The sequence below is a fragment of the Homarus americanus genome, unplaced genomic scaffold, assembly GCF_018991925.1.
Source record: "Homarus americanus isolate GMGI-L3 unplaced genomic scaffold, GMGI_Hamer_2.0 scaffold54679, whole genome shotgun sequence".
NCBI classification, from domain to species: Eukaryota; Metazoa; Arthropoda; class Malacostraca; order Decapoda; family Nephropidae; genus Homarus; species Homarus americanus.
This window is the reverse complement of record NW_024722701.1, coordinates 2740825-2755620: the sequence shown is the minus strand read 5'-3', so window position 1 is coordinate 2755620 and position 14796 is coordinate 2740825. Positions and strand designations below refer to the sequence as shown.

At 37.1% G+C, this 14796-nt stretch overlaps 2 protein-coding genes across 2 annotated transcripts; both read right to left on the bottom strand.

Annotated features, from left to right (window-relative positions):
- Nucleotides 1-3045: 3045 nt before the first annotated feature.
- LOC121863080 lies at nucleotides 3046-5460 on the bottom strand. Its single transcript, XM_042361578.1, has one exon. It carries the CDS (start codon nucleotides 5364-5366, stop codon nucleotides 4587-4589), a length of 780 nt encoding a protein of 259 aa, XP_042217512.1. The 5' UTR covers nucleotides 5367-5460; the 3' UTR covers nucleotides 3046-4586.
- A 3606-nt stretch (nucleotides 5461-9066) lies between these two features.
- Nucleotides 9067-13325, bottom strand: LOC121863079 (6-phosphogluconolactonase-like). Its single transcript, XM_042361577.1, has 6 exons — nucleotides 13100-13325; nucleotides 12396-12596; nucleotides 11956-12081; nucleotides 11275-11432; nucleotides 10983-11086; nucleotides 9067-9928 (listed from the first exon to the last, which is right to left on the bottom strand). Exons 1-5 carry the CDS (start codon nucleotides 13299-13301, stop codon nucleotides 10985-10987), a joined length of 789 nt encoding a protein of 262 aa, XP_042217511.1. The 5' UTR covers nucleotides 13302-13325; the 3' UTR covers nucleotides 9067-9928; nucleotides 10983-10984.
- Between the last annotated feature and the right edge of the window lie 1471 nt (nucleotides 13326-14796).

The following is a 14796-nucleotide window of genomic DNA, read 5'->3' as shown; positions in this document are numbered from 1 at the left end:
TGCAGTCATATCTCCATTAGCCGGAACAATTGGTGCACACCATTTCCGGGTAATGACATGATTCTCTCAAAGCCGGAAAAAATCCTCCATCCCCGGAATTTTCCAGGTACAGTGTACTGGGAAAATCTTCTCGTAATTTTCCAGAAAATGTTCCCCTCGAAAAATCGTTCCAAAGCTGTGGAATTTTCTGGAAAATTCCGGCACTGGGAACAATTTTCCTAAAAAAAATTCAATTCCGGCTATCGGAGAGTTCCCGGTTTGGGGGATTCCGGCTAACGGAGATATTACTGTCAGAATCACAACTCAATTCACGAAAATTCACACAAAAAATCTCAGTAATCTTGTGACGGCACTAGTCCACCCCCCATACCTCCATCACCCTCAAGCAGACACCAGAGATTTTACCACGACAATGTTTGGTCAGTATCCAGCCTCCAGCAACCATGACGAAAATTAAAAGTACTGTATGATGCACGGACGAGGCAGACACTACACTACGCAGCTCCTGATACTAACCTTACTTGTTGTGGTAACGTAAGCATTTTCAGTAAACCTTTCCAGCGAAACAATGAAATTTTTTAAAGTTGGGTTCACAAGATCTTAAACTCATCTCTAATTCTCCCATTAAACTTTCCCCAAACACAGTACAGTACCAGTAGCAATTATACAGGTATTTGCAGTTGTTGAATATTCTACCAAAATATTGTTAAAAATAATTCACACGATTGACAACTACTAGATGAAGATACAATTGAGAAAAATCAACAGCTTAAGTCAGGGAAAAGCAAACAATTGATGATTATTTAAACAACTTGAATACCCCCCCCCCACAAAAAAAAATCTAAAATTAAATTAAAAACACCTGAATCTGTTTACCCGATTAATCATTTGTTATGTCAGTACGATGATGAAGCTCTAGGCCCTAAGGTACACCTCATCCATCTCCTGCATCTGTCAGTCATACACCATCATACCTCCATTGCGGAAACTAGACATCAACAAAGTTTCTCGCACACCTGAATACCTAATGAAGGTCTGTACTGTGTCTAATGTTCAAAGTGATAATCATTTCTATAACTGTAAATTTCTTTTTAGTGTTAAGTACTATGTCATTATAGATGTTTCTTAACTGACTAACTAACATAAAGATCAATTCAATTAAATTATCTTGATGGCTGTACATGGTTGAACTGCCTTACTGTTTATCAGTGTATACCTACCCTGTCTAGGTACATTGTTTGTATACCTACACTGTCTAGGTACATTGTTTGTATACCTGCATTGTCTAGGTACATTGTATACTTACACTGTCTAGGTATATTGCTTGTCCTGTATATCTGCAGTCTAGGTACATTGTTTGTATTCCTGCACTGTCTAGGTACATTGTTTGTATACCTGCATTGTCTAGGTACATTGTATACTTACACTGTCTAGGTATATTTCTTGTACTGTATACCTGCACTGTCAAGGTAAATTATTTGTATACCTGCATGGGTCTAGGTACAGCCATTCAAAAAAACTATCTTTACAAAATTGTGTTGGACAATATGACACAAAAGACAAAGGGTTTTGAAAACCCCACTGAGACAACAGGAGTTGCAGCGTCCATTCTGATTTTCATCACCCCCCCCCAAGTAAAGATAGTTTTTCGAGCAACTTTACACTGTATACCTGCACTATCTATACAACTACAAGCTGAATCAACATAATCTTGTCTGTAAATAAGTTGACGCTTCATACAAATGTTTAATAGATAAGAGAATCAGTCTTATTCAACAGATCTGGACTGTAGTTTTTATGTTGAATAAAACCTGAACATCTGAAAACATAAGAGAAACTTTGGATCACATGAAGTTTAGGCACCCTGGCTAACCTAAATCGTCCCAGGCAGTGTTAGAAGGTGTTTAATCATCTTCACCCTGTTAACCCTTAGGCCCCGGGTGACGTTCCAGAACGCGTGCCTATTCCCGCCACTGTTTAAATGCCCAGCGTGGGTTATCAGGTTCCAGTGTGACTATTTGCCTGTCACACCACTCGCTCGGCCACAGGGAAGCTTCCTGAACATAATTACCTACTTTTGTTTGTTTCATTTTCATTGTTTGTCCATTTTATCATGTTGTATCAAAGTAATATTGATAAAAGTAATGTAGTTGTACTGTAGGGTAGTATTACTGTAAAACAATGCTATGATTATGTTATAAATGTATTTATTTGTGGAATTATTATTTTATGCATTACTTGCTCTATCAAACACAAAGACAGCCAGGCAGACTGGCGACTGACTGGCGAGTGTTGCCAAACACTTTTTTATGAAAAATTATGCAAATAAAATATTCTAAATGAATTAATTAAAGCAAATAGATATTAAGATCGGTAAATACATACATTATTGGCCACCTCGGACACAAAGGCGAGCTAAAATAGCTGCTAAGTTTGTAGGGACCATGAGCATCAGCTGTCAACCCAATGCTGTCTCCTCATCTCCCCCCCCCCCTCCTCCCTCTGCGCGGTCACAAAAGTTTCTAGAGGGTCAATATATAGTTCTTCTTGCTTAATTTTTATTGTTTTATCATTTTAAAAGGTTAAAAATTATTTTTGGAAAAGTTAATTTTACTCGATTTACCCCCGCGTGGGGGGGGGTACTGCCACCAGCACCCTAACCCGGGGCTTAAGGGTTATATAAGATGGTGTGCCTAATGTTTACATGATCCAAAACATCAACTTAAACATGCAAATACAAAACTTATCTACAGGTCAGCACAGACACCCTATACTGTAGTTACACAAGGGCTCGTTCACGAAAACCGCACGAGGGTAAATTAAGGGAAGTCCAGACTGTTGCGAAGTTATGTGAGGCTTCGACCGGTTTAGTCCGTTCTCACGTTATAGACAAAACATCTCTCCTACACTCACTCGTCTAGGAATATGTCTACTGACTCTGAGGTTAGCGAGTAAGGGCACAATGCCTCTCAAACACCTTGTCATTTAAACCATGGAAGGATTCTCAAAAATAGAAATTCAGTTTATCTAAATTGCACAACATTTAATAAAAAAAAATTCCTACACAAGTATTCAAGTATCAAAAAAATATATTGCAATACATATTTTTTCCAAATATTCTCTCAAAAACTGACGACTATTTAGCTCATACACAATTATTTTTTTTTAAATTAAAAAACTTAACACGAAAAAAGATTTAAGAATGAGTTAAACTGTGTAGACAATATTATTAACATTACTCTGACAGTAATTAAAGAAGATAAACACCTAGATAAGCCTTTAAGTAGAAGACATAACTAAATAAGTAATTAGTTTAGAAGGCTTCATTAAATTTAATTTTTTCCTTAAGTATATCCTTATTACTATAACAACAATTTCCCAGCCTTATCAACCCAGTGCTGGTTGAGGTCACTCCAAGTGTTGGCAGTACAAGAGTCCAAGGAAAAGACGAGGCAGACTTATCCAACCTGTCGGCTGACCAATTAGACCAGGTAAAAATTAGCCCCGGTCACCCAACCCTGTAGAAGTAGAGCCCAACAGAGTAAGCGACCAGAGCATCATCCCCTGTGTCTCGGCGATGCTGTATATGACCTCAATATCCACATAAAAGAAACAATCACAAGCCAAGAGTTCAAATGTACAATTTGAAATTTAGTGCATCAATACAACAATGTTTTTAACAGCCACTGGGAGATAATCTATCCATATAAGTTATATATTTTGTCTAACTGTTATAACTTTTACTTCCTTGATATACTGTAACAACTGAAATATAAATAATATGAAGTCTTGTGCATAGTTAATAAAGAAATTAATGTAAGATAATAGCTATTGAAACATATCACAAGACTAACTCCTCTTGGCATATACAAGATTTTAGATGAGATGAATCCAATGATAAACCTTAATTTTATCAATTAACTGATTGGAATTCCAGAAAAATAAAATAGTGGAGAAGATACATTAAATAATTCACCTTAGATACACACACACAGTCTAGCACAAGAAGAACAGAGCGAGCAGTGATATTAACAAGAATAATCAAAAGAAAACAAAAATCTTTCATTATTAAACAAAAGAACTACAATTTTTTTTAATTAGAAATTTAAAAATGGTATAGAAATCTATATCATATTAACTGATTGTTTATTTTGTACATTCTGTTCATATTTTTGTACTTTAGTGTGTTATACGGTAGCTACTAGAGTACCTACAAGCAATCAGTTTCCTTGATGTGACATACACACACACATCATTCATCTACCATCAGTGAGTTTCTCATCACGTGCTCTTTACTCTGGTCGAGTTTTCACTCTAGGATAAAATATGTGACTCCACATATTGATAACGTCAACAGTTATCAATGTTACTTTCAGGTGCAAATTTTATAGATTTTAATTACGATATTAAAAAAAAATCTGAATTTCATTTCACAAATGCCGTCCAAAACATCTCGTTAAATCCGATTCATTAACAACATCACACTTCAACGAGGTAGATCTCGGAGGAAACAACTTTTCAACGACCGGCAGACCTCACGTTAAGCCTGGCCCAACGACACTCTACGACCCATCACAGAATATACACTATGCATCGCTCATAGAATCGCTTCCCGTGTCTTTCTCCGAGGTCGACGACGTGGCAACGTAAGGGGAGTCACTTCCGTCGTGCACGGGCGAACTGTCCCCTTCGTTACCGCTCGCTCCTTCTTCGTACGAATTTTCTCCGAAAGTGTTTGCACTGGCGTCGGAATCAATGATTATTTCCGAATCGTCTAAATTCACCACGTCCGAACTTGACTGATTATGTACCCGTACGTCGACTTCTTCTTCGACGACAAACTCGGCCCAAGGATTTTGTACCATATTATGGGACACAAACTTATCAATTGGTATGTCAGTCAGTGGACCTCTATTTCGACCTCTTTTTGAGTTACTGAAAGAGTTAAAATTGCTGTGGTCCCCCGATCTGTGTCTTGGCGTGCTTGAGAAACCATGATTGTGTCCATAAGGATTATTATTCAACCTCACTGGAGAGTGTTTGTAAGGGTGAGCAAACCTTGGGCTGCCCTCACCACCAAAGCTCCTTGAACCTCCACGATTAAACCTCCCTCGGCCTCCACCACCACCACCACGCCTGTTACCCTCCTGACCACCACCAGAGAAGGAGATATAATTATTAGCTGAATCACTTGAACTGCGGTGTAAAGGAGATGAATGACTGTGACGACTTGTGCCACCACCGTACATGTTGGCTCCTGAGGCTGCCCGGGTCATGATCAAGAAGCTCGGTGGAGGAGTAGACTGTGGCCTCTGGTACTGATGGTGTCCCTGGCCACTGGTAAATGGGTTGGGTAAACGACTCATACTGCAGGTGGCGAGATATAAGATGTTATTGAGGAGATATTTAATGTTTTTGTTGATAACCTGAAGAAGACGCTGTGGTGTTTACCTGAGGGAGCGTTCATAACTAACACTAACATAAATAATAATTAAACTACTTACAATCTTCACCAAACATTATAAAATAACTTTGATAAATAATTATTATAATTTAAATGAACCTATAATTTAAATAATATAATACTAAACTATTTTTTGTATAAAGTATATAATTTGTGGAGTTATGAACGTCAAAAATATTTGCTATAATAATCATTGTAATAAAACTTATTCAGTAATATATACAATATAATCAAATGTATAAAATGGATTATAATCACTAGATATACTTAAATAATAGCCTATAACTCAAATATGTTATATATAAAACTGTTTGTGGGAATAATTAAGATAACTTAAACAAGGAATGACTGTATGTCTGTATTTACTGTGTATGTGTGTGTGTACTGTGTATGTGTGTGTTTGCCATTAATAAAAGTGTCATAAACCAGTCAGAGTGTGAGGTCACCAAGTCCTGTGAGTATTACTTAACTTACTATACTTTTATCCTCTTCACCACTGATTGGCTCGTTATCCGCTTGGGCGATCGGAAAGGGGTTGGGCAGTGGTCTCTCAAGTATTCCTTTAAGTTATGTATTAAAGTTTGCAGTAAATGTCCAGGCTAAAACAACCTTGAGTATTGAGGTGCAGTGTGCAGCAGTAAGTTGAGAACTTTACCAGGGGCGGACTAACCCACCCACGGGGCTGATCGGCTCATTACCCGTTTGAGCGATCGGTCACGTCTCTGATTACTTTTCCTTTACAAGAAGACATTACCAGAACACACAGCTGGTGGCCAAAGAGCATAATAGATGACGACACTGAACCAGAACCAATATTTACACAATGAAAACTACAATACACTAAAGTAGTGAATGAAAAGATGGGGATACTCCAACAGACACACAAGAACATAAAGCCCCCCACCCCACACCACAAACTAGCTTAGCTTAGTTTAGCTTGTCTTCCCTTGCCGGAGTGGACCTGTTGGCGAGGCAGACATAACCCCGTCCCCCTGCTATCATATCTCCCACTCTATTTCCTACTTGCTAACTTTACCTTCCTCCTACACCATCTTCTGAGCAAATGGCTCTCTTCTCTCCATCTCATCATCTTCATCATCAGGAGTCAGTCGATCACTTCTGTTCATAGTGTAAAAAATAAGTCTAGTAGAAGAACTGAAGATAACTGTTGTGCAAGTGTTGTGGAATTGTTGTGAGCAACATAAAGTGAGAAGACAAAGGAGTTGTACACTGGTAGTGTGCTGACTATATTAGAAGTGTGGAGTCAAGCTGTGAGGACATTACCCTCTTGTGAAGAATTAGTGTTTGTTAAAGAGACTACAGTGCACTAGTGTGTTTCTGTGACCTGGTGGACATCTACCTGCCTGTTGTTGTCTGTACTGTACAGTGATACCGATAGTCGGGAAGTTACCAGGGACTGGTGGGACAGCCAGTGGTAATTCGACAACTCTTGCAAGATATCTACTGCTTCTGTACATACTACCCTGGTCGATGTGTTAATAACGAACTTGACCTTCAGTTCTGGCACAAATCAATAGTTTCTGAGCTAAGCCCCCTCCCTCCCCTCCTCCCATCTCAGAATCTAGAGATTTGCTATAAAATGAAGGTGAACAGTGTTCAAAACACATTGGAAGGTAAATATTTAGTGGTTGCCACCACCTAATTGACTTTTGAAAATGGGTTTCTATGGTGTAAATCATTGTGATGAATACAAATATGACCTTCATTACTGTTAGAAATGAGCAGTAGTTAAGATATTGAAAAAAAAGTGGAAGGTCAAACCATATAGACAAAAAATTATCATTTTTATTTTACTGTTATGTGTACGTACACACAATTGTTCATACAGAATGTGCAAAAAAAAAATAATAATAATTATCTTAAAGTCAAAAACATAAAGGGGATAAAAATGTCTTATGTGTGTGTATGTACAGGAGGGCTTAACACACACAGTGGAGGTGAAGAGGCGGAGGATCTCAGCTTGCTGTCTTGTTCATAGTGACAAGCTTGTCAAATGGCAACACAGTATATTTTGTTTTCTTTTATTTTTATTTATTTCTTTCATTCACTAGTACAGTACAGTATTTAAAGTATAAAGAATAGTTTCTTTCATACACAAACCATCCTCTGGGCGATGTGACACAGTTCAACTGGTTAGCCTGGCAGTGACCGTAGAAGGGCAGAACCTCCCGGGGTGGTCACAAGTGTTATGTCATTCCAAGATTGCATCGTCGTGTCTTGGAATATTGCGAGTTATTGTACGTCTCTTTTTCACATATACTATACTGTAGATCCATCGTATATAATGGTCATTGCCGTACAAATATTTTTTTCAGTGTTCATGATTAACGTACAAGAGTATATATAGACTTATGTTATCACGTTATGTGCTATGATGCGATTCAAGGAGCAAGTTTTACAGCTTTAGATATTCCCTAAATATTATTAATTTAAGCCATTGATTACCATTGAGCTATTACACCATAGAGTAGTATGAGGTTCTTGTATGGAAAAATACACAATACTGTACAAGGGAAATATTTGGCTGCCAAGATAACTTTGTTTTGTCTAGCAGCTATACTGTATTATGCTACAAACTTTCACTCAGATAATGTCTGAAATCACTCCATGTCTCAGTCTCCCCAGTTCACTGTTAAAGAAAAAAGTACATTACTATCTGCATTAATATCCCAATGTTGTACTGTACCATCCTAACTTATGCTGGGCTGTGAGACACTCATGGACACATACAACGTGTAATGGAAGGAGTTGTACTGTTCACGTTATAATGATCTATTTTATCATTCATAATTAAACTTTTTCTCATCCAGGTGGCATCGATGATATGTAGACGGGTGAAGAAAAAGATGCACCGTCCCAGCTCACCACATGGGGAGTGTTTTTTTAACTATATGAGACCATAGAGTTTGTACAGCAACACGGTCAAGGATTAATGGTCTTTGCTTTTGAGGGAGAATTATCGAGTATGAAGGGTAAACCAAATTATATAATCGCTCATCTCTCTTTCCTGGGTAGACGACTGTCCTTCCATACACACATAGACTCTCATAATAGTCTATATGAAACTCACCCCAACTTCATAAACTCACACCTTCTTTATAGGCTGTGGAAAGAAGGTTTACCTATACATGATGAAATGGTCCCTAAAAGCAGAGGTTTAATTATTGTCTCTAGTCAATTTTAAGTTTGTGAGTCACGTTTTGATGGGAACACCCGATTGATATCAGGTCTAATTTTACATTAAGTAGAACATGTGCAATATAATTTTAATACAATCTTTTATTAATTAAACTAAGGACGTGAGAATGATGGTGTTTGAATACGATGTATTTTTTATTTTACCCGGTGTTTTATTTTTGGTACTGTATATGTACAGTATTTCCGTGAAACTTCGATATAATGGTCCCTCCATATAACGGACATTCATATACACAGTAATCCATTAAATAGGGGTTACACTCTACAGTATCTCGGTATATTGGTGTTAAAAATTATTATATACTGTTGTAGATTATATTTCTTAAGAACAATTATAGTTGAATGTAATTTTTTTGTTTGATGTAAGAATTAAGTCCACAAGATGCCAAGATTTGTTTATTTCATCAATGTAGTTGTACACAAAAGTAACAAAAATAATTAGATTTACAGTTTGTATTTAAGTCTCAATAATTAACAATGTGAAAGGCAGCCAATTCACTCACAAGAACATATTGGTTAAAGCTTAATCCAAGCCTTTTATTTCTTATTAGTTATCAATCCAGGAACCTAAATGAATTTAAAGCTTTTATTTGTTACCAATTTTACATGAAAAAGGATTACAAAAACACATTAATACAAAATAAAATATGTTGGAATGTTAAAAAAGTTTTAGATGAACCTGATGATTTTGTTTGAATGGATAGATTCCTGGTTCTGTACACATCATTGTCCACTTTAAAAAAATATTAATTATTTGTATTAATGAGTGTTTCATACCCCAAGGAGAAGACAGATATACAACAAAATACAATAAAAGATAAGAGAAGGGATTAACATGAAGCCCATCACCTGTAAGTAAGAGACTGTATGATACCGTACCTTTCATTACCGATAGCATAGATCACCTGAAGAATACCACCCCCAGCTTATATCACCTGATAATTAAATACCCTAATACTAATTGAGTGGTTTTAGGTCATTAGGGAGACCAGAGGAAGCTAATCCCCAGGTCGGCCAAAAGAAGTTAAGTAACCTCGATAGAGTAACATAAATAATTGCAGACAATATGTTTTTTATCGTAAATTATAAAGTTTAAATATCGAAAAACTACAGAATTTCCATCTATCCCTCATGAGGTTCTTAATACCGTATATGTAGTAGTATCGACAGTGTGTCTCGTAGGTCATGCGCCTCACCGAAAGTCATGACAAATCAACGAAGAGGAAAGAGACAGTCAGTCAGTCACTTAAAAAAAGAGAGAAGGAAAATAATTATCCCAAAGTGAATGATCTGTGAAGAATGGGAAATACATTATACAGCATCTTGGTTTAATAATTATCCTTCCATGATTGGTTGCAGGATGTATTAAGAGAAATAACATACAAAATTTCCACAACATAAACATCGCACCGGTAACCTGACATAATTCTGGTTAGTATGTGTGCAGCATCATTAAACTGTGCTATTTAAAATGGTGGTTCTGTGTGAAAATGGCCCCTAAAAGACTGCCTAGTGTCAGTGCTAGTGATGCTAGTGGAGTGAAATGTGAAAGGCAGAAGCCAGTGATGACCCTGACAAAGAAAGTTTTATTAAAGGATAAGTTAAAAGAGGGACGAGCGCTGTCACGGCTGGTCGGTGTAGGTATACAGTAGTGCACTAAGGTTGTATAAGTTGCTATTTGTGGTTTTGCCTATTCACGTCATCACTTGGAGCCTGTCCCCCGTGAATAATAAGGGTGTACTGTATAGGTGTATCATTTCTCACTCTTGATTTGTTTTTTTAATATTTGTATTTATTTGTGGCTCTTTATTATTATTATTTTCTTGTATAATAATTGTAAATTATTCTTACTTTATTATTATTATTATTATCATCATCATCATTATTATTATTTTATTATATTTTTGCCCCCCAGGCCTTGATGTGGGTCATTGACCTGTGCCTGGGTGTGCTAAAGCCCGTAAGAAAGGGCGAACTAAACACAACAGTTCATAACCTTCAAAAGATCCCAAATAAGTTGTAATGTTACCAAAGAAACTTAACCTGATGTTAACAAAGATAGATTAAGTGTGAGGTTTAAAGGTGATGCTACAGTGCTTAAGTGACCCATTACCATAAGGAATAAACAAGTCCTATAATACTCGATAAAAAACAGATCTAGTCACCTTTACCCCTTCAATACTGGGATGTGGCACTGCTACTTTTATTCAGCAGAGAGAGGACCCCATACACAAGGGGCTAGCACACTATATCTCCACTAAGTCAATAAAGCTTTCATACAAACAGTCAAACTCTTCACCTTCACAACTTGGATGCTGCAGCTTCATCAAGTATCCAGATCAATTCTCCCCTGACAGGCTTAACCATCCCTGTGGGCAATTCTTCTCCATCTCCCAGGATACGCTGAGGAAAGGTGACGCACTAATGACAACATAACAACTGGGTATGTGTGCAGCAGAAGGACAACTGAGACGGAAAATTAATCATTCTAAATAAGTAAAAATCTTGCTCACACAGTTCACTTTTTTCTTTTAATTTCCTCCATCTATTTTTAATTTTAATCTGTCTATAAAATCAATTATAACTCTCACCTTGACCATATCAGCCTTCCCCTGTCCGGCCATCGCAAACACACAACAGCGGGCGGCGTTTATGACGGGGAAAGTCATGGTGACTCTACACGGAGGAGGTTTAGGGGAGTCACTAATGGCAGCGATCCACACATTGTCTTCCTTCAGTAGCTGGTGACCTACAACACAAACCACCCCGTCATAATACACACACACACATCATAATAACTATCCTTATAATAACTTTTAACAGTAATAGAACTACAGTACCATACAGTACCATAGTAAATACTGACATAAATTACAAGTACTGTATTAACTGTATTCATAGTACAACACATCATCCAGAAAAGGTTACAACATAATACAGTAAAATTCAACACACATTTAAAAATTAGACTCAGTGATCAGGTAGTGTTGTGGCCATCTGTCTGTAGTGTTGTGGCCATCTGTCTGTAGTGTTGTGGCCATCTGTCTGTAGTGTTGTGGCCATCTGTCTGTAGTGTTGTGGCCATCTGTCTGTAGTGTTGTGGCCATCTGTCTGTAGTGTTGTGGCCATCTGTCTGTAGTGTTGTGGCCATCTGTCTGTAGTGTTGTGGCATCCATCTTGTGTTGTGGTCATTACTCCCTAGTGTTGTGGCCATAACCCCCAAGTGTTGTGGCCATTACTCTCAAGTGTTGTGGCCATCTGTCTCTACTTACCGGGGAAAAGAGAGGCCGTGTGTCCGTCTGGCCCCATCCCGAGCAACAGGAGGTCAAACTTTGGCCAATCACAATCAGGGAACTTTGCTCGTACTTTCTCCTCATAATCTTTCGCTGCTGCTGTCACTGTGTTAAGATTTACCTCCAGTTAACTTGCAGACATTTATCTAAGAGTTCTTTCATACAAAAAACCCAAACAAGCTTAATTTCACCCGAAGATTAGACACCCTAGATTATTTCACTCAATGATTAGACACCCAAGATTATTTCACCTGATGATTAGACATCTTAGATTATTTCACTCAATTAGACATCCTAGATTAATTCACCTGATTAGACATTCTAATATATTCCACCTGATGATTAAACACACCAGGTGGGACAGGAGGGAGGGAGGAAGGGTCAAAACTTAAGATAATACAAATTATTTACTACGTTACCTTCTAAATCTGGGTTAATGGCAATAAACTGTTCCTCCTTCAATGGTGTCTTGCCAACCAGACCATTGCGATATAGTCTATAGGTAGAGTCCTCGGCTGTGAACGGCACAAGACGTTCGTCGCAGAAGAACAACGACCACTTCCCCCACTCGGTCTGGATAGAAGGTATTCCATTGCACACAAACTTGGCCATGGACCCTCCTGGAAGACACACATTATCATTAAACACCAAGATATTTTCTCAGTAAAGTATCTATGAAACTTGTCGAGCAATTCATTTATTTTATTATTATATTTTTCGCCATTTATCGTCTCTATTCTACCACTAACACCGCCAGTTAATAATCTATACATTACAATACTAAATTACTAAACTCACATACAGTACTACCATGGTATAAAAGCTGCCACGATTCACCTACATACAGGCACTCAAATTCACCTTTTAATTATAGTTTTTTGGTTATTCTCAATATTTCTAAACGCAAACAGGAAAAAAAATATGTAATTACTGGATGTATTTAATGTGCCAACGTATAACTGAAAATAATAAGAATCCGTTTTAATACAGAGTGACAGACGTACATGAGTGTATTGGTAGTACAATTACTTTACTATATTACTGGTAAATATTATACATACATATTAAACAGTGTATATACTTTCTAACCATGACAGCTGGCAATATCATCCTCGTCTCTTACCTGATAAACCAATGGTAAAACTTCCTCTCTGTTTGATAGATTCATTAGAAAGTTTCTCAATTAAACTACACAATTCTTCCGCCACCTCCTCTTCATTTTTGACGACCTTACGAACAATTTTAGACACAGGAGATGACATTTTGTACGAGGAACAGCTAGAGTAGGAAAGGTTTATCTGGATTGTGTTTACGTCGTCGACCATCAGCTGTGGCCTGTAGTAAGATTTTCCTAAGCCACAGCTGGAGAAACATGTGTGACGTAGGGAAATAACGTCACGGGATGTGGCCTGTAGTAAGACTTTCCTAGACCACAGCTGGAGAAATATTGTGACGTAGGGAAATGACGTCATAATATGCTGTTTTTTTTTCGCGTGTTGTAGCACAGGAAATATTAACAATCCTTCTAGTCTCGGTGGCCGGCCAATGCAACCCAGTTAAAAGGATTTGTCTATTTAAGTATCACCGAATAGGAATTAATCCATCATACTTCACTAGTGAGTCGTTAAACTTAATTTCTTTCAATTTTATCTATAATTACTCGTCAATAAGGTAGTTTAACTAGTTTAATTACTTATATCTTGACCGTGTTTCAGGTTATGTTTTCATCAGAGTATTTAATTTTTAATGACTATGTTAGTTTAAATGGTAAGTAATGGTTAACCAGAGTTTAGTTATTATTTTATGTTGTTGGGATCTTCACGGGTCTCTTATATGTATTAATGCCTTATTTCTGAATCAGGTTTTTAATTGATTTTATTATACGTAAAATTCTATACCTTTTAAACTGAATATTGATCTAATATTTATTATAATTTTGTATTATTAATATTAATCCATTCATATGTATTCCCCATGTTTAGATGTATTTATGTATCTTAATGCCAATCTACTGTTTATATATCTATCTATAATAGCAGACAACATGAACTAAATATAAGTTAATGTTAACCAGAAATTATTCTTTTAAAGTTTATTTGTATAATTATTGAAGGTTTGTGTTGTAACCTAACCTAACCTGACTTGGGTATACAGTGAAACCTCCATACAGCGGATTTTCTTCTCTATATAGTTCGTTAGATGAAGGTTTCACATCTAACAGACCCTTGATATAATGTACTTTCTACTTTATTGTTCGTTAAATAGCTGTTTCACCATTATAACACTTAATTGTTTGGTCCTGCCAGAATGGGGTAAATTTCTGTGATGACATTTGTAAACTGCAGAAGCGCTGAGGCCGAGACCTACAGTAGCTATTACCACTAAAAATTAACTCCGACTTAGTTTTTGTCCGTCTCATACACAGTGTTTGTAGTCTGTGGTTTAAAACAATATTTGGTTATAAATCTAGTAGGCAAGAAACCACCAGTACAGCTTAAATGTTGACTTCAAAGGAATGATCATCAGGTTAGGATTAGGTGAGGTGAAGTTAGTTAGGTAGGTTAGATGTGTTAAAGGTTAGGTGAGGTGAAGTTAGTTAGGTAGGTTAGATGTGTTAAAGGTTAGGTTAGGTGAAGTTAGTTAGGTAGGTTAGATGTGTTAAAGGTTAGGTTAGGTGAGGTGAAGTTAGTTAGGTAGGTTAGATGTGTTAAAGGCTAGGTTAGTTTAGCCCCCAGCTTAACTTGCTAGAAGATTAAACACTGTAATGCTAACTTAACCTAACCTAACCTCCCAGGTAGCATTAGGGTGATTAAACTTCAG